At 45.1% G+C, this 22125-nt stretch overlaps 1 protein-coding gene and 1 long non-coding RNA gene across 5 annotated transcripts in view; one reads left to right on the top strand and one right to left on the bottom strand.

Moving 5' to 3' along the window:
* LOC138948550 (uncharacterized) overlaps positions 1-22125 on the bottom strand; it is a 338312-nt gene that overhangs the window by 92997 nt on the left and 223190 nt on the right. The gene's annotated exons all lie outside the window — the stretch shown is intronic.
* Positions 1-22125, top strand: part of LOC138948539 (F-box/LRR-repeat protein 6-like) — a 107035-nt gene that overhangs the window by 70052 nt on the left and 14858 nt on the right. For 3 of the 4 annotated variants that reach the window (XM_070320093.1, XM_070320096.1, XM_070320097.1), the window contains exons 1-7: positions 6284-6359; positions 12800-12987; positions 13341-13649; positions 14118-14450; positions 15284-15473; positions 17293-17424; positions 20241-20363. In XM_070320093.1, the coding sequence (XP_070176194.1) occupies positions 13471-13649; positions 14118-14450; positions 15284-15473; positions 17293-17424; positions 20241-20363 (957 nt within the window). In that variant the 5' untranslated portion in view covers positions 6284-6359; positions 12800-12987; positions 13341-13470. Of the gene's footprint in view, positions 1-6283; positions 6360-12799; positions 12988-13340; positions 13650-14117; positions 14451-15283; positions 15474-17292; positions 17425-20240; positions 20364-22125 lie in introns of those variants that run through there. The other variant, XM_070320095.1, reaches the window with a different exon arrangement.

Genomic DNA, 22125 nt, shown 5'->3' with positions numbered 1-22125 from the left:
AAGAGGGGGAGTATGGGTTCGTGCTTGGAGAAAACTATCACCTTTGTTTTTTCGCGATTAATTTGTAATCCCCATTTATTGCAGTATTCATGGAGGCTGTTGAGTTTGTCCTGTAATCCTTTCTTTGTAGTTGAGAGAATAACAATGTCGTCAGCATACATTAGGCATGGCACCGGAACGAGTCCAGCCTCATCCACAGTTGGGGAGTCACAGTCTTTTAAGCTATCAACTATGTCATTAATAAAAATATTAAACAGTGTTGGGCTTAGGGTATTACCTTGGAGAACACCTTTTCTTACTGTGATTTCCCGCGATAGGCCGACTTCTGTCTTTGAGCATACGGTTGCATTATTATACATTTCTTGCACAACTTGCAGTAGTTTGCCTCCTATCCCTATCTCCTGCATCTTATATAGTAATCCTGTGTGCCAGATACTGTCGAATGCCTTAGCGAAGTCAATGAAACAGCCGTACAGTCTGCCATTTGTAGTTCTGAGGGTATCATTGACTAGCTTTTTTAGGATGAACACTTGGTCTTGCGTTCGAGACGATTTTCTGAAGCCGGCTTGCTCTTTAGCTAGCAGGCTGTTGTTCTCGAGGAAGTTTGTTATTCTATTGTTAATGACCTGACAGAAAAAGTTTGCCATTGTGTTGTTAAGAGTGACGCCTCTGTAGTTACTAGTGTTGTGTGGGTCTCCGTTTTTGAATATGGGCACATTCACTCCTTTCTTCCATTGTTCGGGATATGTTCCATATTGTATTAACTGGTTGAAGAGCTGTTGTATGATAGGCCTCAATACAGGGAGACTTGTTTTGATCATTTCATTTGTAATACCGTCTATTCCTGGAGATTTTTTCAGCTTTATATTTCGAGCAGCCTTTTCTATCTCTGTGGCTGTTATTGGAAAATCTAGTAGGTTTGTTTGATGTGTTTGTTGAGCTATCTTTTCTTTCATGATTGAATCACGGGTACCGTCTATCTCGGTGTTTTGACCGAGCAGCTTCTCAAGGTGGGCAATCCATTTGGCTCCACTCACTTGCGTCTGGTTCCGGTTGTGTGCGGACTCTGAGTCCTTGAGTTGCTTAATTAGTTTCCATACAGAGGAAGGGTCTTTGTCCATTGCTTCATTTAACATTGTGACCAATGAGGTTTTGTAGGTTAGTTTCTTTTTTCGTAGTTGGCTGTTGTACTTTTTTCTCTGTGCAAAATATTTTTCTCTTACACCGCGGTTGAAGGGGTCTCTATTTAGGGCATTTAGAAGTGACCTAACTTCTTTTCTTTGTTTGTCACATTCGTTGTCAAACCATCTTTTGTTACATCTTCGTTTCTTAGTGTTGGCCTTTTTAGTTCGGCAGGTTAGTGATATATCGGCAGCCGATTGGAGAATATTTGTGAGCTCCTCAACACGAGTGTTTATGTCATCAGTATTCTGTGAGCATGTGCTGGTGGTATTGCTTAATTTTTGCTGCAAATTAAAAATAGATGTTTGAACTGGCGCTATGTTCAGTGCAGCTTGAAATCGTTTTGCTGATTCTTCAGTCCATATATATGAAACAGCCGCCGTGACCGGGGGTTTGGTTTTTATGCAGTTTGTTGTTCCTGTGGAGTGTAAGGAGAATGAACCTTCAGCCTTATTTTTTGTACAGACGGGAAGATATATACATAATTCTAATGGACAGTGGTCAGAATATTTAGATAAGGCATGCACTGTCATGGAATGAACATCTTTCAATAGTGTGTTAGAACATATGAAATAATCGACAACACTCGCTCCAAGCGGTGTAATACAAGTAAAATGTCCCTGTAGATCGCCGATTGTTCTCCCATTGAGAATACACAGATTGTTATCCAGGCAGGCATCCACGAGTTTTCGCCCATTTTTTTGGACTAAGGCGTCCATCGATCGGCGAGCATGCACATTATCAATGGTGTAACACTCTGGCAGTGTGTATCTGTTTTCAGATTCAGAGTCATTAGTAATATAGTCCATTAGTAGACCGGTTCTTGCATTGAAGTCCCCACATATAATCACTTGTCCTTTATTAGAATATTCCTGGAGTTCTGCTTCCAGTCTTTCCCAGATTGCGGCACAGTGGTCCCGTCCAAAAGTGGAATACTCTGGAGGTGCGTAAATGCATCCCACATACACAGTCTCTTCTGTTCTGTGACTAATTTTAAACCATGCAGTATCGCTGTTATTTTCGGGTATAAATTTGACATGTTGTTTTATAGCATCCCTCACATATATAGATATTCCTCCAGATGCTTTTTGTGCTCTAGCACGTCTCTTTCTACAGTAATGCACAGGTACAAATCCTGGAATTGAAACATCCCGACAGTTATCTTTATCTAGGTGTGTTTCTTGCATACATATAAAATCATACTTGACTAGTTTATCTATAATTTGCTGTTCCCTCAATTTATTCGTCCTTAAGCCATCTATGGTCTCTCTATATCCTTTGATGTTCCATGATAGGATTCTATAAGCTTGATGGGCACACATTCTGGTACGTTATACACATGTAAGATCGTCGGTGCCCTGCCCTAATAATCGTCTTCTAATAATAAGCCTTCTGACTAAAGTGTCACATTGCCATACTTTCTATGTGTTTACTTGCCGTTAGTACCATCTGTTGTGGTAGTGGCTTCGTTGTTCCCTCTGATGGTGGTGGGCGTGGTCGTCGTCCCAGTTGTGGTGGGCGTAGTTGTTGTGCCGGTAGCGGTGGGCGTAGTTGTCGTCCCGTCGTTGAGGGTGATAGTCATCTCTCCGACTGTTCCCCTTGTGTGGGGGATAATCCCTGTGTCGCCAGTTGTCATGACGACGCGGGGTGTGTGTGGGGCCGTAGTCGTGAATCTGTGCGTCGTGGTAGCTGCGGCGTTGGTTGTCGTCCTGACGACGCGGGGAGTGTGTCGGGTTGTAGTCGTTGGTCTGTGTGTCGTGGTAGCTGCGGCGTTGGTTGTCGTCCTTCCGTCTTCGCCTGGGCTGTTGGTGGTGGTCAGGTTGGCTCGTCCTTGTGTCGTGATGTTTCCTGTCATTACCGTTTGTTGAGCGGCGTGGAGACGGGTAGGGTCGCCTTTCTGCCTTTGTCCAGAACAGGGCGTGCACATGTCGGCCGATGTTCGCTGCTAGCACACTTGTTCCCCGTTGACTAGGGTGGGTGCCGTCTTGTCCCCAGTAACCCTGATTCGTTGATTTCAGGGTGGAGTGGTCAATGAAGGAAACCCTGTCTTCATCGTGTAGCTCTGCAAATACAGCCGCATTCAGCAGCTTGACCTTGGCGCTCATGTCCCTTTTTGCAGTTGTCGTTTCACTGATGACGACTTTTGTGGTCGGATAGCTTTTCAATAGCTGTTTTGTGGCGTTGATGATCAGGGGAGCAGTGTCTTCTGCGGTGCCAGTTTTTAAGTCGTTGACCCCGACATGCAGCAGCACTGCATCGGGTGTGGTAGCTTTTTGCTTTGTGATGCTCAGCTCACTGCATGTGTATTTTGCTACCTTGGTCACCCGGAGGCCGTACGAGTGGCCCAGTCTCTTTTCGTCCACTCCTTTCAAGACAGAGTCGTGGAACATGACGAGGTAGGGGAGGTTACTGTCAGTGTCCTCTTCTTCGTCGCTTTCGTCATCATCGCTTGTGCTGGAGTCCTGGGAACTGAGAGAATTATTTTTCTCTCTGTTGGCCTGTCCAAGGTCACCGTGGGAGGGGGAGGGGGAGTTGGAGTGGTTTGGAGAGGGTCCGGTGATGGTGCTGCTGTTGGTGGGGAGGGTGGGTTTCTTGGGTGGGTGGTGGGGGGTGCTTTTCCTTCCCTTATTGGTCTGGGGGCTGCGGTCAGTCATTGATGGCGGTGGGATAAGAGCGGAAGCAGCCTCTGAGTATGAAGGGGGAATGGGGGTGGTGGTGGGGAGGCCAGTCAATGCAACATCTGTTTGGCATGCTGACTGCTGGGTGGGGGTTACAGCATCGACGCTGACATCCTTGCCTGCGTTCCGCCGTGTGGGCTTTACAGCCTTTGCGATAAGCAGCGGCAGGGTTTCAGCTCTCGTCTCCTCGTTGCGTTGTACTTGTTCTGTCATATTACGCACACCCTCCGCAAGATTGTTCATGATTGCCATCATGTCTTGATGGTTAAACTGTACCATCTGATGCAGCGTTGTGTAGTTGTCACTGACATTGTCCGGGGAGTGGTGTGTAGTCTCCGAACTTTGTACAGTCTTTGAGGCGGTGCATTGGGCAGTGTATTCTTCTTCCATCCTTTCATCGATAAATGGTTTTGCACACACAGCACATGTATACTTCCTTGAAGTGTTGGCCAGCACGCACAGTTGGTAGAGTGGAAGTTCTGTGCAGTTCCAGTGAATCTTTCTACTGCATTTGTCACATTTCACTGACTTGCATGTTTTCCTTTCACCACACGGACACTCGGCATCGGTGTTGTCAGTAGTTGTGGTGTTGTTGTCGTCATTAGTGGGAACATCCTCCTTTTCTCGAAAGTTCCCCGTTGCGTCTTGTGGGTTACTGGCAATGTTTCCATTTGTTGCTTCATTCTCAGGGTTTTCCTCCTCGAAAATATCTGGGTATGCGTGGCCAGCTTGATTCATGGCCATCTTGGCTTCAGCTATTGTTTCAAACGATTGATGGCTGGCTCCGGGGAATCCGTTTACTTCACGCGAGGCCTGGTTCCAGGTTTTGTAGATGCCTGGCCTTCTTCCGACGTTGACCGCGTAATATTTCTGAACGTCTTTTTTCCCCGTCATTGTTGATGTGGGCGTATAGAAGTCGATTTGGGCAGAGCGATCCGAATGCACGTGTTACTCGGTCGCCATCTTGGGTAAGCACGTGTGATCCCCCATGCGGGCCATGCAGTATGTGCGACCATGATGCCACCGACTAAGCAATAAATCGAGAGTTGCTACCTTCCCAGGCTCGTGTAGCCTGGAAATTGTGTCTGGTAACGAATTGAGTAATCCTGGAATGTGAATTGCTCTCAACTCAAAGTTGTAACGTACACTTTGCCAACACACTGCTCTCAGAAGTTGGTTTATATAGGCATTCTTTGAACGACCTCGATTTATGATTGCTTTAGCAACTGAGCTGTCGGTGTGCATCACGACCTTACGATTGGCCCACATGGGCGCCCATGTTTGGACTGCATCCACAATAGCACAAACTTCTTTATAATTTATATGCATATCGGCAACTGCCGGCCAATCGATACTAAAAATACTATATCGCCAATCTCCCTCACAAAAACTTCCTGCCGCTGTACGGCACGCGTCCACATGAACATGTACATCACTACTGTCCCTGTAAAAAATTCTGCCATTGAACATGTACATATATGAAAGCCACCACTTCAAATCCCGACGAAATTCGACTCCAAGTATGGCTTTATGCTTTGCCTGATTTAATCGGTTCATAGTGTCCAAGATTCTCCGGAGAAAAAAGCGCCCTCCCCGGATAACTTGTGCTGCCCAATTTAAAGAGCCTGCAAGGCTCTGCAGTTGTTTCAAGGAAGCCCGTTTCCTCTTCTGAAATTGCTGCAATTATCAATTTGTTTATTATCGCTGCTGCTCGGTGCTGTGGCTGCTGCCGCCGCTGTGTGTGGTTATCCCTGCACTGACCAATTCCGTTTCCCTCCACGCTACCTGGCATCTTCTCTTTCACACACACACACTCACACCCACAGGCCACACCCACATCAGTCTTATTGTAACTTACCCCCTCCTTCCCGACCTCCACCCCCCACTCGCTTCCTACGTTTAAACTAGCTTATACCTTGCAGGGATAATCTGCACCTCACACACACACACACACACACACACACTCCCACTGTGACACTCACACGCACAAACACGCGCGTACACACACACACACACATACACACACACACAGAAATCCATGAGGTAGGAAAAACACCCCCGTCAAAGGGAAATAACCTTCTCAGTTGGTGGCAGTGACTGAGTGAGAATGGTTATTTCCCTTTGACCATGAAGATGTCCCTCTATAAGTCCTTGTATAATTTTAAGGAATGTAGGCTATAGAACCTGTTCACCAAGTTTGGTGACGATCGGTCCGTTCATTCTTGAGATCTATATGCGAACACAAACACACAAACAAACAAACAAACACATCGACCGAAACCTATACACACCCCTATACCGGGGGTGTAACAACAGATCTACGTTGTTGATGGTGAGAAATTGAGATCAGTGGGAAGTCAAAACAAGGAAGGTAACCCATAGTTAGTGAAACTGCTTGTTATGCTAGTAGCTTCCCTTGCCAACTTCCTGTTTGCGCTTTGTTTTGCACTTTTCTCGGTGGCGTACACGCAGTCTGTTCTTTGCTGTTTTTTCTCCAAGGTAAACTTAATGAAAGCTGAAATTTGTTGCGCAAGATGTGAATTCTTGGTAATCTTGAACTTTAGCGTGTTAAATTGATAGCTCATCATTCAGAGGCATTTAAGGCTACCAGTAAGTTCGTCACACGGTAGATTCGTCACCGGTCCCAGTAACTTCGCCACAGTAACTTCGCCACAGTAGTCTGAGCGCGTCTCTCTCTCTCTCTCTCTCAGTCCCACCTCCTTCCACCCCTCCTTCTCCTCACATTGAGTTTCTCTGCCTCCTTGACAGTGAGGTTGAAGTCGTGTGTGTTTGTGTTAGTGAGTGTGTGTGTGTTAGTGAGTGTGTGTGTGTGTGTGTGTGTTAGTGAGTGTGTGTGTGTGTGTGCGATGGTGTGTGCAGGGACCTATATTAGATTAATATAGGTCTATGGTGTGTGAGTGTTTGTGCGTGTGTACGTGCGTGTGTGTGTGTGTGTTTTAGTGAGTGTGTGTGTATGTGCGATGGTGTGTGTGAGTGTTAGTCAGTGCGTGTGTACGTGCATGTGTGTGTCGTGTGTGTGCGTGCGTGTCATGGATGTGGGTGTATGTACGTCCGTCACTTAGTCTCTCTCTCTCTCTCTCTCTCTCTCTCTCTCTCTCTCTCTCTCTCTCTCACACACACTCTCTCTCTCTCTCCCTCTCTCACACACACTCTCTCTCTCTCTCTCTAAAAAATGTGAATCTTGAATCTCTCCCACAAATCAAACATCTGAAAGCATAAGCATTATAAACACCCGCCCACCCCTGCCGGTAACTTCGTCATAGGTGACGAATCTACCGTGTGACGAACTTACTGGTAGCCGCATTTAAGTCTCCAAATTTGCAGAACCTGCACTTGTATAATTTCAATTTGTAATCATAACAAGTCATTTTAGATCCCTTTGAAGTTACGGAATGGACTCCGATGAACTGTACGAATGCATTTTGTTTACATGGGCAGGCATGAGCAAGTTCCAGAATTTTCACTCGCCTTGTGGGCTAGTGAAATTCAAAATTGACTAGCCCACAAACAATTTCACTCGCTCACAGTCACAAAAATGAGTTTCCAAAAAACAAAACGATTCCATCCATTCAAACGCAGGGTTCGTACAGGTGCTTGAAATCCTTGAAAGTGCTGGAATTTGGAGGGGCCAGTTTCGAGGCCTTGAAAGTGCTTAAAAAATGGGCAGGATCCTTGAAAGTCCTTGAAAACTCTGATGCTGCAAACTGATAACACAACAACCACCCACAATAAACTATTGCAATGATTTATTATTCGATAACCTCAATAAAAAAGTTAAAACAGTAACCTACAGTTCCTTTTGAGTCTGTCTGCTTCAAAACCATCGTCTGCTACCAATTTGTCGTCATTGACAAAAATCAAATCATTAGTTTTTGTACATAAAATGATTTAAATCGGCGTGCGGAAAGAGGATTTTAATAACCAGCGAGTGTTTCATTGCGAGCTTTGAAGGTAAGAGGGTGCTTGATTTTTTCATCAGAAGGTCTTGAAAGTCCTTAAAAAGTCCTTGAATTTTAGAACAAAAAAATTGTACGAACCCTGCAAACGTGGTGAAAGGCGAGCAGGTCTTTGCAAGCGCCTGTAGGCTGTACAGATCGCATCAGTTGAGCGACACGAGCACGCTGGTCTTGCGTTAGCTGGTGCATAGCGTGTCCCCCCTCGGTGTCTTCGACCTTTTTGTTTGAGTTTACCCATTTTTTGGTGTTTTGTTGGTGAGACTTTGATGTTTCGTGTGCACGTATGTTTTCAAGCTTAAATTTGTCCCTACCAACAACGAATGGCCCCTTTCTCTCCTTCTCAGAAGCGGTATGCTTTTTGCAAGCAGTACACAACATGACGTTTTTTTCCCGATCATAGTTTAGCCAGTCTCTCTGCTCACCAGTCAGATTTTGTATAGTCTGCCTGGAAGGAACGCTTCCTCTGTCCGGAGTCATACTTTTTTTAATCTCTCGGACTCTGTTCCCTCTGCTTTGGCTTTTTTTTTTTTTGGGGGGGGGGGGGAGGCTGGCAGTTGTCCAAGTATTTCTACATGTTTACAGCTTCAGATCTGCCTAGGCTTCTGAGACGCACGTGCTGCGTCGACAATTCTGATTGGTTCATCAGCTGGAACTGGAGCTCCGATCACATGTAATTTTAGCAATCGTAGACGACAACGTGCTTCACAATAGACAATCGTCGCTCGGAAATTGATAATACCACAGACCCAAAATTTACACTCGTCAAGCGGGCGATCATTATAGAACTTTCTACTTGCCCACACTCATTTCTGGTCGCCTGTGGCGAGTGGGCGACCGATCTTGCTCATGCCTGCATGGGTCAAAGAAGGAATTATCCGTATGAGCGGACAAAGAGAGACAACTCTTTCGTGTAAATGATGTCCCATGGTTGAAAACGTACGCCATTTTTGTCGACTGAACAACCAAATTAATTAATTATGCTTAAGTTTGGAGCTCAATCCGTCAATTAATTTCACGACAAATGTTCTTTGCCTTGCTTAGTAACTTAGTATGGACTTGTATCAAAAATAAGTAAAGAATGTCACTGGATTCTGAGCTATGAATTTAACACGCTAAAGTTCAAGATTACCTAATTCTTTTGTCCCCAGAGATAGGCGGTAAGACGAGCAGTGGTGCAATTCTCTGAATTTCAGTCTTTCAGGGATAACTCGTTCACATGTTATGTCGTTAATCAGTAAATCAGCGTACGAAACTAAACTGTCCGAAACGCCTTGTCCTTCTACCGGTTGCTCTATGAGACTATCACCTTAGCCAGTTTATGCATGATGAAATGTTAAAGAGTATTGTCAAAAATAGAAAGTAGCTGTTGAAAGCCACCGAACTTTGAAGATGAAGAGAAGGCAGTAGCAGTCACACTGTGAAAGTGAGGCAAAATTGTGAGCTTTCTCTCTTTTCATTTGCAAGAAGGCAAACAAGCTAGTTATCAAATATTATATATATCAGCATGAAACTACACACATAATTATTGCTCCCCCCCCCCCCCCCCCCGCCTTCCTTAGAGACACAGACGCAAGCATCATCTTGCTAATCTGCCTTTCTACAGTAATAAAGTTATCGCACTGGCTATACGCACTCGGAGTGTATACAGGAGTCAGAATCTTGTATTCACTCCGGCGTTAACTTCCAGTTTCTCGAAGCGAATTTGCCATTTGACACCACTTTGCGATAGGAACGCAGAGCAGTTGATTATAACTATAAGAGTACAAAGAAACGAAAACAATCTGATGCTGCACGGCCTTTGCTGTAACGTAGATTACATTCTCGGGGTGTACTTAAAAGACCAGACACTGAACCGCATCAACACTCGGAGCATCATTCGACGCCATTTTGCGAAGGAACACTTCACTTTTAATTCATGGTATCAAAGTACGCTGGGAACAAACACAGACAAAAACAAACACACACACACACACGCAACTGATGCTTCACGGCAGTTTATTAATTGTGACCCTCCACCACGAAATAAGTCGCATGTCACCTTTGCATGATTTTCATATTTTTACATTTTCTTAAAGAGTTTTTTATGCTCTATCCAGTGGTGAAAACCGTTTTAGAAAAGAGCGAAAACTCTTTGAGTTATAAGCCTGTGACTAAGGTGACCCTCACACTTTTACCACAGTCCCCCCGGACTTATATTAAGCCTAGCGCAGAACCGCGTGAGGTGACATGCTACTCATTTCGTGGTGGAGGGTCACAATTATTGTCGGAGTTTGGAACACATTTGGAGTGTGTATCGACCTAGAAGCGGTTGTATACTATGTAAATGTACATTCTTTGCCAACCCTCGACACTCCAAAAAAGAGATAGCGGAAGTTCATACGTCAGACTGATTTTTTATTGGCTACTTCCTAACGACTTGTTAGGGGGCATTTCATTGGCTACAGATTTGTAACAGAGCTTTTCATTGTCGGAGTGTATACATACCCATCGATTCTATACACTCGGAGTGCGTATAGCTTTTGCCTAAAGTTATATGACTTGTTAGATTAAAATTATATAAAAACCACTCTATATTTGTTTTCATCTAAGGTCCTCTGCTAGCCCCTTAGACAGACCTGCGATGCATGGGTGCAACCTGGAAAATTCCAAAAACCTGCAAAAGTTGGGGTCCAGTGTCCGGCAGGCCCCTGGCGGGGTACAGGGGCAGCGCCCCGTTGGGGGGGGTCTTGGGGGCAAAGCCCCCCCAGAAGCTGAAGCTTTTTTAGTATTTAAAATGCCAAAAAAAACCTCTCCTGGAACAAAAACATACAAAGTAAACCAAAAACAAGAGGCGAAGCCTTCAAGGCTCACGTAAGAAATCGACAAACAGTAACACAAACTCAATCACTCCGTCACACATACACACACACACACACACACACACACACACACACACACACACACACACACACACACACACACACACACACACACACACACACACACACACACAGTAAGCATAGGTGAAACTGTGCAAGAAAGCGAGACCCTGGATCTGCCAAGTAGTCTCGGCCCGCTCACAATAACAATGACCGAGACTTTCAGTAATTCCTTTGCGTGACGTCTAACCCTCTTACGTCATAATGTGACGTCTTCAAATAGTTTCTATCACACACGTCAAACACTTTTGACCGAGACGTCTTCTTATGCGAGCTTTATCCATAGACTCGGAAATGTTAAAGTTTCTATCACACACACACACACACACGCACGCACGCACGCACGCACGCACGCACGCACAGACAGACAAAGTTTATCATCGCATAGGCTACACTTACGTGAGCCAACTACGATCGGCAAACGAAAGAGAATCGGTGAATGTTGGCCGATTTTAACGCGTTTTTTCATATTATGCTCGTCAACTTTTCAAAAACCGGCACTGCCGGCAGCCGATGAAACCAAAAACCGGCTGCCGGCGTGTAGCCGGCAGAGTTGCACCCATGGCGATGTGAGGCCCCTCCTATAAGAGGCCACCAGCTGTCCCTTACTCTGTTACCTTGATGAAAATATATAAACCTGTTGTGGTATTTTTCATTTCATTTTCATTACTTTATTGTCCCATCGCTGGGAAATTCGGGTCGCTTCCTCCCAGTGGAAAGCTAGCAGCAACGGAGTCGCGCTACCCAGGTGTCTGCGTGTTTAGGTGTATTCAGCCACCTGCACTTATGGCAGAATGACCAAGGTCTTTTACGTGCCATTGTGATGACACGGGGGTGGGACATGGCTTCCGTCTCTGGGTCTGCACATAAAGTTGACCCGTGTCCGTCCCGGCCCGAATTCGAACCTGCGACCTTTCGATCACAAGTCCAGTGCTCTACCAACTGAGCTACCGGGCCATGCACTTGAGGTGTAGGGACACTTTTGCAGTAGGGGTCTAAGTCGACGGAAAGTGGGTGCATTCACTATAGGTGCACTTCCTGTATCAGTGTATGTGTTTTCCTGTATACAGGGAATGCACCCGCGTTGCTTCCGTTCATACTCATAGACGTCCAAAATGGGGTTTGACGGGAGCACTTGATGGATTTTCTCATTTCTTCAAAAAACAGTTGCAACACTGCATCTTTGCAAAAGGCACTCTTTGAAAAATAAAAAAATAAAAGGATTGAAAAATATCAAAGTATCACGTGACTTTCAGCGAGATAGGCGAAATGTGCCCTGTATACAGGGAAAACGCCTTCAAGAAGTGTACCCACGACTATTAGGAATGCACTCACTTTTGGTCGACTTAGGTCCCCTTCTGCAACTTCTCTGCCTGCATAGTCCTAAGGATGTACTTTTATCACAGGTACCACTGCATACAGGGATGGCCAAATCATCTGCTCAATCGCCAGGGGCGAGTAAAAATTCCGCGGGGCTAGTAGTAGTAGTGAGTAGTAGAAACTGCCTGGCAACTCGCCCGGCTGGCCAGTGAAAATTCTGGTTCAATGCAATACTTTTGGTGTAAGATCGAGTTTCAAAGCCATATAAACACGGCAGATGCAGCAACTGTGTTCTGCACCGGGCCAGCAAATTTTTGGCGGGCTAGTAACTTTCTTGAAGTTTATACTCACCCGGTTGGCAAGTTAAAATGTTGAGATTTGGCAATCACTCTGTATATATTTTTATTTTCATCATTCTTTATGTGTTGATGGTTTGATCAGTGGTGGCGCTAGTATTTTTTCAAACCGGTACGCAAACTTTTATGATGCAAACAGTCCAGAAAAAAACGGTAGGCTGGTCATTGGAACCAGTAAGAGTCCAACTCAGAGTACTGTTTTTGTTTGTTTTACCAGCGAAAAAAACCCGGTAGTTCTAAAAATCAACCGGTAGGTCATACCGGCAGCCAATTTTGTTCTGGTATTTTCTCGTTTCAACCGGTAAAATACCGGTAATTACCGGTTAACGCCAATACTGTTCATTTAAATGATGTACGTGTTCCTCTAGCTCCTGAGTGGAGAAAGAGTGGTGTGAAGGTGTTCAGAGCTGCTTGTGGATGGGATGACCTTTCCGGGCAATCCTTCTCTTCACTGCACTTCTGCAGCCGTGCTTTCAAGATCCCAGTCAGGCTGTCCTGCATTTCCTGTAGACTTGGTCATCACAGTCTGCGGCAGATGCATTAAAAGCTGATGCAGGTAGGCATTTTGCTGAGTCTACGTCGTTAAGGGTAGATAACCAAATGTTTCCAGTGACATTATGCAGCAAACAAAGAAAAGGGATACATAGGAAAGTAACGTGCACTAATGACTAAATTGCTTCAATCACCAAGTGTTATATTTTTCTCCAATCAGAGAGCAGCACACAATTTACTCCTGTACCAAGATAATCTGCTGACGGTGCAGTTATTGGGTTTTTTTAGAAGCTTATTCATGTGTTTTCAACTAGTCAGCAATATTTTAAGCAACAAACATTGTGTCTCCCTGGACAACCTGCATGCATGTCTATAGTAAACCTTTGTCATTATTTATCTCCCCATTCTACTTTGCAGGACAGTGGAGCAGACGCACCAGACGTGTTCCGTCGCAACATAATTAGCCTGCAGTGACTGCATGCAAGGGAACATTCTGACCCGGTACAGTTGACTGTCTTTGTGAAACAACATCCCACTACCAACGGAAATGTCTGGGGAGAGGGGCATTCTGGGAGTGCGGAAAGATCCGAAGAATCAGCTGCTGTTCATGTTTAAGGTGCGGGAAGGGGAAGAATGGCCATCGAGCGACTCCGGTGATTCCGACTATTCTCCTGAACAGGACAGCAGAACTGTGGCAGACCATTCTGACGACTCTGAAGACGAGAGGTGAGTGTCATGATTTTGATGGGCGTTTAAATAGATTTATAAGTGGGTTATATTTTCTCTGCTCTTTCTGGCTATACTCACTTTATTTTGTGGACTATGTACTGCTGTTTTAAGTCGTTGGTTTATGGTAGACGTGAAATTGAAAGCTAAGGTGTATCCCCCCCCACCCCCACCCCCCAATTTCCAATTTATGTGTGGATTCATTAATGTTTGGTTTGATTGTTATTTCCACATATTAATCTCAAATTTACAGAGGCTTTTAGTTTTAAACATGAAACACCTTCTTTAACTCAATACCGTGCCCCCCACCCCCCCTTTTTTTGTAAGACCTCCACAAATCTGGTAAAATCAGGTCTTAAAAAGGAAGGAGTCTTAAAATGGGTAATTTGGTTATGAACAGAAAATCTAAAAGCAAGCAAGGTCAAGGGGGGTTCAACTGTACTAAGTCTTGTCTCTGATCTGTTCCAGTACCACGAAGAGCAGTCCCAAGCAGTCATCTCGACGACAGAACTCCAACAACAGTGCAAGACCAACACGAAAACCCTCCAGAAAACGGACACTGAAACAGAAAGACAGCAAGACAAAAACTAAACGCCAGAAAAGGTCGAACACAAACCACACCGCCAGTTCTTCCAAAACTTCAAGCCAAAGACAGGAGGCATCTGAAACGAGGCATCTGAACGGTGAATCGTCGGTCATCGTGTTGAGCAATGCAACGGTACCTCATCTCCCCCCTGAACTGTGGCTGAAGATATTCAAGTATTACGTGGATGCTGAAGGCCCTTTGCCGTTCTTATGCAGGTTGGTGATGTGAAGTGTCTGCCGACACTGTGTTATGTAATGTCGCTGTTTGTTGCCTGTTTCTTGCATTCTTGCTGAAGATATTTAAGTAATATGTCATAATTATGTTATTGTCTACCTTTCTTATGCAGGTGTGTGTGTGGTTGTTTTTTTCCACTGTTGTTGTTTGTTGCGGTTACGTTAGTGCTGTTGCTGTATCTGTGTATGTGTAAGCTTCCGTCTGAATTCTGGCTGCATATATTTGAGTTTTATGTTTGTGCTTAAAAGTTATGATCCTCTACCTTTCTTGTGAGGGTGTGTAATTGTTGTGGTTGTTGTTGGTTGAGGCTGCTCTCTGGGGAGAATTGAAAGCATTAAAACCTCTGAGCATTAAAACGTCTGTCACCATGTTGTGCAATGCAGCTGTGTTACTTTATCGTCCTACTGAACTATGGGTGAAAAAATTCTAGTTTTATGTTGGTGCTCACGGCATAGTCCATAATAAACCCCATGGAGGTGATGACATATACTGAAAGAAGAGCGACCGTTTGAGATTCCCCCACCCGCCCTTCATGTGTACACGCAAGCACAGGACTAAATACAGACAGAAGTGATCCTGCAATCCATGTCAGAGTTTGATGGGTCATCACAAAAATCTCAAGCATGCTTCCCCGGAAAATGGAGTATGGCTGACTGAATCATGAATGGTGGGTAAAAAAATAAACTGTCATACACATAGGTGACCCAGTACGTGTGTAAGTGAGAGTATCAGTCCATGAACGCAGAAGAAGAAGTGTATTTGAAATGATGTGTTTATTTTATTTTATGCTATTCTGTTTTATTTTGTTCTCCAGAGCTGCCAAAGGTTGTCGGTGCTGGGCTGAGCTAGCTGCCCACCCTTCCCTGTGGCAGAAAGTGGACTTGTCCTATGGATGGCTAAAGAGCACTGACGACACACTCAAGTGGCTGGCTCACAATAGACTCTCCCAGTGTAGGGAGGTCAGCGTGTCAGGCTGGAAGAATTTGACCAACGATGCATTCAAGGTACAGACTTTAACCTTTTCATTAAAGGTGTACACTTTACCCCTCTTTACAATTGCCGTTCACATAGCCCACTTTCTACCAACTTTCAAGCGTGTTTAGTCGGCGCCAAGTCAAATCTAAATCGCTGCCCATATGAACAGCGCGAACGCTCAAACTAGTTTTAAGCGGTGATCAAGCACAAATGATCTATCAGATGACGTACTTTTCTGTGTCAGTCACATATTTCAATTTTTTTTCTTTGGCATAAAATATTAAAAAGGAGGATTTCATAACTTGAAGGGCCTTAAAAGGGGGGTTCACAGTAGTCTTAAAATGGAGGTACCATGTACATTTACAGAGGTTGAGAAGAGAAAATGTGAGAAAGCAATTAGGCCTCAAAGTGTGAAAGTTGGTGTGTTGCAGGAGGCAGGTTTCACGGTTTTCATCACACCACCTCACATTTTCACAACAGTAACAAACATTTAATACAGTTAAAAAAATGCATTTATTTGCAAGTTTAATCATTAATGAATGCAAAAAAATCCCTATCAGGGATAGCGGACACCTGTCAGCTGACATATAAGCACCGATATGACCTCCCCCCCCCCCCCCCTAAATTTGACCAAATTATAAACATGTTTCTGAAGACACACAGCCATTGGCAAGAGCAATTATGGTCTACATACACTGTAAGTTGTTTAACTGTATTGCTATTGAGCTTAATAAATGAAATCCGATTATTATTTACATTATAAAAAGGCTTAAAACGATAAAGCGCTGAACCAAACTTGACTGTCGTGGCAAAATTCCAACGATAGCACAATTTCGCCACCTCAAGCATTTTTCTTACCCTACGATCGAATTTGAGAAGAGAGTGGAACCATCACGAGCGTAAGTTCAAACCCAGTACAATCCTTCATGCTATCTATCAAAGCGAATGCAAATTAACAACCTTTTCAGCACAAAACAAGCGTTAAACTTCCTGAAATAAGTGCATCGCGATCGTTGGCAAACGCTATCGTTGGCGACAGACACACTTTCATTCAGTTTTTAAAGAGAACAACGCAAACTTAGCAGAAAAATGCATCATCAGTCGAACGAGTTCAACATGGCGCGTGCGTAGGAATACGTGTCAAGGTCATAACTGTGAAAACGAGACAATAACCTCAAATAAAAAAAAACTGCTATCGTTTTTTTTTTCACCCGACGCCGCCCGGATAACGATAGCAACGTTCGTTTTCAGTTCCAAAACAAGAATTTGACATTTCCATTGCCGTAATTCTGTTCTGTATGTTTATTTACACACAAAAACATATGTTTGTAGAAGAAAATAGTGCGTATGCAAAACCTAGGAGGTAAATTGGTTTCCCGTCGTGGGGTATTTCTCCCGACCGACGCTTTCGAGCAGGAGAGGTGATTTTCGACGTCACGATAAAGTCATAAAAAATTGGTTTTTTTACAAATGTTTGTATGATTATGACTCGAATTGCATTCCTTTCAAACAATTATCAGGTCTTGATTTTAAAACCTGTGTGGGTTGATACTTTTCGTGTCATGATTACGTGATGGTAAAAATCGGGAAATCACGTCTGTCGCAAATTGAACGATAGCAATGTTATTTTAGATCGTAACAAAGCACAAACAACACAAAATGCGCTGACATTGTCTTTTCTATGTCTTTATTCCACCACAAGTAAAAATATACCAAGCATGTTACACAATGCAATCTAAAACAGAAATGATAAGCATACAAACTTTCGACCCAGTGACCAAAGCAATACTGTGAAACCTGCCAGGAGGATGAGGGTCGAGGTTTCACTCAATACCGTGTTGTTTTCAGGTACTGTGTGAAAAGTGTCCACAGCTTGAAGTGGTCAACCTATCTCACTGCGGCAAGCTGACGTCCATTGCAGTGTCAGCGCTGGTCAGCAACAGACTGAAACTCAGGGAGCTGGACCTCTCCTTTATGCCTGTAAGTCTTGTTTTGTTTTTTCGTTTTCTTTGTGCATTTGAAGGATTTGACGGGCGCAATAGCCTTGTGGGTAAGACATCGGCCTCCCATGTGTGTTTGAATGCTAGCGGATTATGGCTGCATAACTGGCAAGGAAAAATTGGTTGTACATATCAAAGCCCACTTATGCCGACGATTGTACGTGAGAGCAGCATCCCACACGTGACATGCAGAAAATAAAGACAGACCTGTTGTTTGTGTCTCAAAGTTGATGTTTGCTTCAAATCATGATCACATATTACGGAAAAGGTCCTGCTGAAACTGAAAGACCAAGCAGTCCCACAGGTCGACACGCCAACGTTTCTGGGAGTCACCCTGGACACACGTCTGACGTGGAAGCCGCAGATTGAAGCGACAGAAGGAAGAGCGATGAAGAAGCTCTCGCTCATGAAGAAATTGGCAGGAACCCAGTGGGGCGCAAACTCTGGCATTCTGAAACAGGTCTACACAGGCGCTGTCAGACCGGTCATGGAATACGCCTCCTCAACATGGACCACTGCCTCCAAAACCAACAAAGGAAAGCTGGACAAAGTTCAGAACATGGGGCTAAGGATCATCCTCGGTGCCATGAAAAGTACACCCATCCAAGAAATGGAGAAAACAGCAGACCTGGAACCACTCGAGGACAGACGAGAGTACAAAGCTGTCCTCCAGGGAGAGAAGATGAAGAGACTGACCACTCACCCACTTCACCAAAACCTCAACAAGGGCACCAAGAACAGGCTGAAACGAAAGAGCCTCAAACATCAGGTCAAGGACCTCCAAACGGAGTATGCTGAAGCTCTGGAAGCTGACCCCAACTGCTGTGAGACACTCGTCTCAGACGTCTGGGCCCCACGTAAGAGCTTCCATGAAGTCAGAACAGATGTACCAGGACTGACAGCAAAGGGCGAACAGTCACCACATGTCCAGAAGGCCCTCGCCATGGAGATGATTCAGGACCGCTACCCACATTGCACCTGGACTCACGTCTACACAGACGGCTCCTCAGAGAACGCCGTAAGGAATGGAGGCAGTGGCGTCTACATCCGTCGCCCAAACGGGACCACCACCTCCCTCTCCGTCCCAGCTGGTGACCTGAGCTCGAACTACAGGGCCGAGCTCCACGCCCTCATCACTGCAGCAGAGCACGCAGCAGGGGAAGACCGCAGTCGGCAAAACATCGTCCTCCTCACTGACTCCCTGTCCGCCCTCCAGTCCCTTCTGTCTGGCCCCACTGACCTCCCCACCAGGCAACTCGACAACTGCCTGAGCACCCTGTCTCAACACAACAAGGTGGTGCTCCAGTGGATACCGGCTCATGTCGGCATTGCCGGCAATGAAGAAGCGGACAGGCTGGCAAAAGGAGGTGCGAGACTTCCCCAACCACACAACTCCACCTCGTACAAAGAAGCCAAGACTCTTCTACAACGGAAGAAGAAAGAAAACTGGAAAAAGAGAAACGGAGACTACAACCCACAGGAAGACCCCATCAATAAACTAGACCGGAGAAGCCAAACCACCATTTTCCGTCTAAGGACAGGGCACTGTGGACTGAAGAAACACCTCAAGAGACTGGGCCTTGCGGATGACGCACACTGTGAATGTGGCTCGGAAGAGCAAACTCCGGAGCACATTCTCCAGAACTGCCCCCATCTAGAGACAATACGCCAGAAGTTCTGGCAAGAAGAGACCAGTGTTGGAGCCAAACTCTGGGGTCCTGCCGACGAACTGCGCAAGACTGCGGACTTCCTGGCAGCCACTGGTCTGAGGATCTAGCACGGCCACCAACATCGAACGCAGAAGAAGAAGAAGAATGATCACATGAGGCAGAGCACTATAATAAGATCCTAGAAACGAAGGAACATAAGTGTACGTGAGAGTTAAAATGAAGAAAGTCGCTTGTTGAGTGCTTGTTATTCTTTCAGATTTGTGCCGCATGGGCGGGGATGTAGCTCAGTCGGTAGCGCGCTGGATTTGTATCCAGTTGGCCGCTGTCAGCGTGAGTTCGTCCCCACGTTCGGCGAGAGATTTATTTCTTAGAGTCAATTTTGTGTGCAGACTCTCCTCGGTGTCCGAACACCCCCGTGTGTACACGCAAGCACAAGACCAAGTGCGCACGAAAAAGATCCTGTAATCCATGTCAGAGTTCGGTGGGTTATAGAAACACGAAAATACCCAGCATGCTTTCTCCGAAAGCAGCGTATGGCTGCCTAAATGGCGGGGTAAAAACGGTCATACACGTAAAAGCCGTGGGAGTTTCAGCCCATGAACGAACAAACAAGGTGCCGCATGACTGTCACTTCCTCTTGTCGCACGTGTATACATTGAGAGCGTTTCCATCCTTTCATTGCTCAGATCTTATTTTGGGTTTACCTAGTAAACCAGCTTTTTCACTTACAGGGTTTAACCTGGGAGAAAAAGGCAATGGGACATTTGTCCCCCTCAACCAAATTCCGATGGGACATAGTCGAAGGCAAGAAGCGCCAAAGAGGCCTGTACGCGTTTTTCAACAATGATGTAAAAGGGTGCAATATGGTGCGGTCCAAAATTAGCCGCTATATCGTGTTATCCATGTATGTGTGTGTGTGTGCGTGTTTGTGTTTGTGTGTGTGTGTAATCCGATGTAAAGTGTACATTTGGTGGCGTGGTGGTACGTAATCTCAATGCGCCCTTTGACGCACTGAAGGTAATTGTGATGGGACATTTTCAGATTTAATGCGCCAATGGCACATGTGTGTGATTGTGCATTTGTTACACATGTTTTTTTTTACTTTAAATGTCTTTTTTGACTTCAGGCGGATGCAGTGTCTGCCCAGTCGCTGAAACAAGTGGCTACCAAATGTGGTGCTGCCCTTACCTCCCTTGTTCTGGCTGGCAACAGTCTGGTTGGATTCAACTTGGTTCTCAATGCCATCATGGTAAGTGCTTGTTGCAAGAGTTGTGTCATTGATAATGATAAATCATTTTTCCTTTTTTTTTTTTTTTCTTTTTGTATTTGCCAAGCACATCATCGTGGGGCTTTTAATCCATAACATGCATCCGTCTACAATGTATCTTCATTCATCCTTCAACATGTATAATAAATATGTAAATGGCAAGTATACAAGACATACAACATTAGGACCTAACCGACAGACGGACATGTAACATACCGACAATACTGATAAAAAAGAGAGAGAGAGAGAGAGAGAAAGAGAGAGAGAGAGAGAGAGAGAGAGAGAGAGAGAGAGAGAGAGAGAGAGAGAGAGAGAGGGGTAACAGGGTGACAGACAGGTAAGAGGATAAGTGAAGCAGACAGACATAAGACATACACACACTCATAAATCATTTTTCTGTTGCACAAATCCTGATAAGAACTCCACGTTCTTTACAATTCCAGAAACATAAAATCAAAATACACACACAACAGCCCTGAAAGTGGCAACTATTTTACTCGCCATGGCGAGTAGAAACATGTAACTGGCCAGTATAAATGTTGATCTACTCGCCAAATGCAAGCTAAGTTGCTAAAGAAATTGTTGGTTTAGCTAGTAAAGTTTGCTCTCTGGCTTGTAAATTTTCTGAATCGCTAGCCATATTTGTTGGACTTTCAGGGCTGCACAAACTAACAAAATCAACTAGAACAATACAAATCCTGGAGGAACACGTACACATGTGTGCTTACAACGTGTATGCATACTAACAACACCTGATGCATGCGCACACATACTGTTATGTTATGCTCTGGCCTTACTTGTAGGCGAACTGTATGTTATATGTCCGTCTGTCGGTTATGTCCTAATGTTGTATTAAATTACATATTCTTACTCCGAGTCACATATTAGCATTGACGCAGTCGAGATGCTAGGTAGACTGAAAAACGCTATCCCGTCTATAGTATAAGGGAAGCAACCCAAGCAAAAAAGTAGCAAGCTTGCTACCCTGGGTTGCCTCCCGTAGCGTGCATCACGCTACAGATCTCGTACCCGGTACGAGACACCCTCATTCGACATCTTTCAGCCAGAGAGACAGGTCGTGCTTGTTTTCGCTCCTAGGCCGGTTTTGCTGTCTGCTTGACACCTACCGGCCTCGGCTCCCCGTCTGCTCATAGCTGTTTCTAGCGGTGAGATTGTTCCTTTTTGTTGTTGTTTGCATTGTTCATTCTGCTGAGAATTTTTCCGTCCGCGGACTTACGAATTTTGCTCAGTAGTTTGTTGCTGTGGCCGCCATTTTGGTCGCCATTTTTCGCTTACACGTGGTGTTTTTGCTGGTTAGTTTGGGTCCGTGCTACGGACTTTGAGCGTTTACCAGTAGCATTGGTAGCTGCTTGTAGCTGGTACGTTAGTGCTAGTTTATTCTGCTGAAGTTTTACGTCCTAGAGACTTGTGTATTTTCAGTAGTCTGTTTTTCTCGTGTGACAGCATGTCTGATAGTGAGAAAAGCGAGCGGCTAAGGCCGAGGTTAGGGGCAGAGGCCCTGTTAAACCTAAGTCCTCGGCTTCCACCTCTTCTGCTAGGAACCCCACGGTTCATGTTTCTGACCCGAAGACTACTTCGTTTTTCCTGTGCCTTTTAGGCTCCGGAGGGAACTTCGTCTGGCTCGCGGGCGGCGGGTGTGGCCGCTACCACGGCTGTCTATACCCCTGTACCTGCGCCGGAGGCTGGCGCTCTTGTTGCTAGCCTTTTGTCTTCTTTGTTTCCA

This window comes from Littorina saxatilis, linkage group LG15 (genome assembly GCF_037325665.1).
Source record: "Littorina saxatilis isolate snail1 linkage group LG15, US_GU_Lsax_2.0, whole genome shotgun sequence".
Lineage (NCBI taxonomy): Eukaryota > Metazoa > Mollusca > Gastropoda > Littorinimorpha > Littorinidae > Littorina > Littorina saxatilis.
The sequence above is the reverse complement of the archived record's forward strand: the minus strand, read 5'-3'. Positions and strand labels throughout refer to the sequence as shown.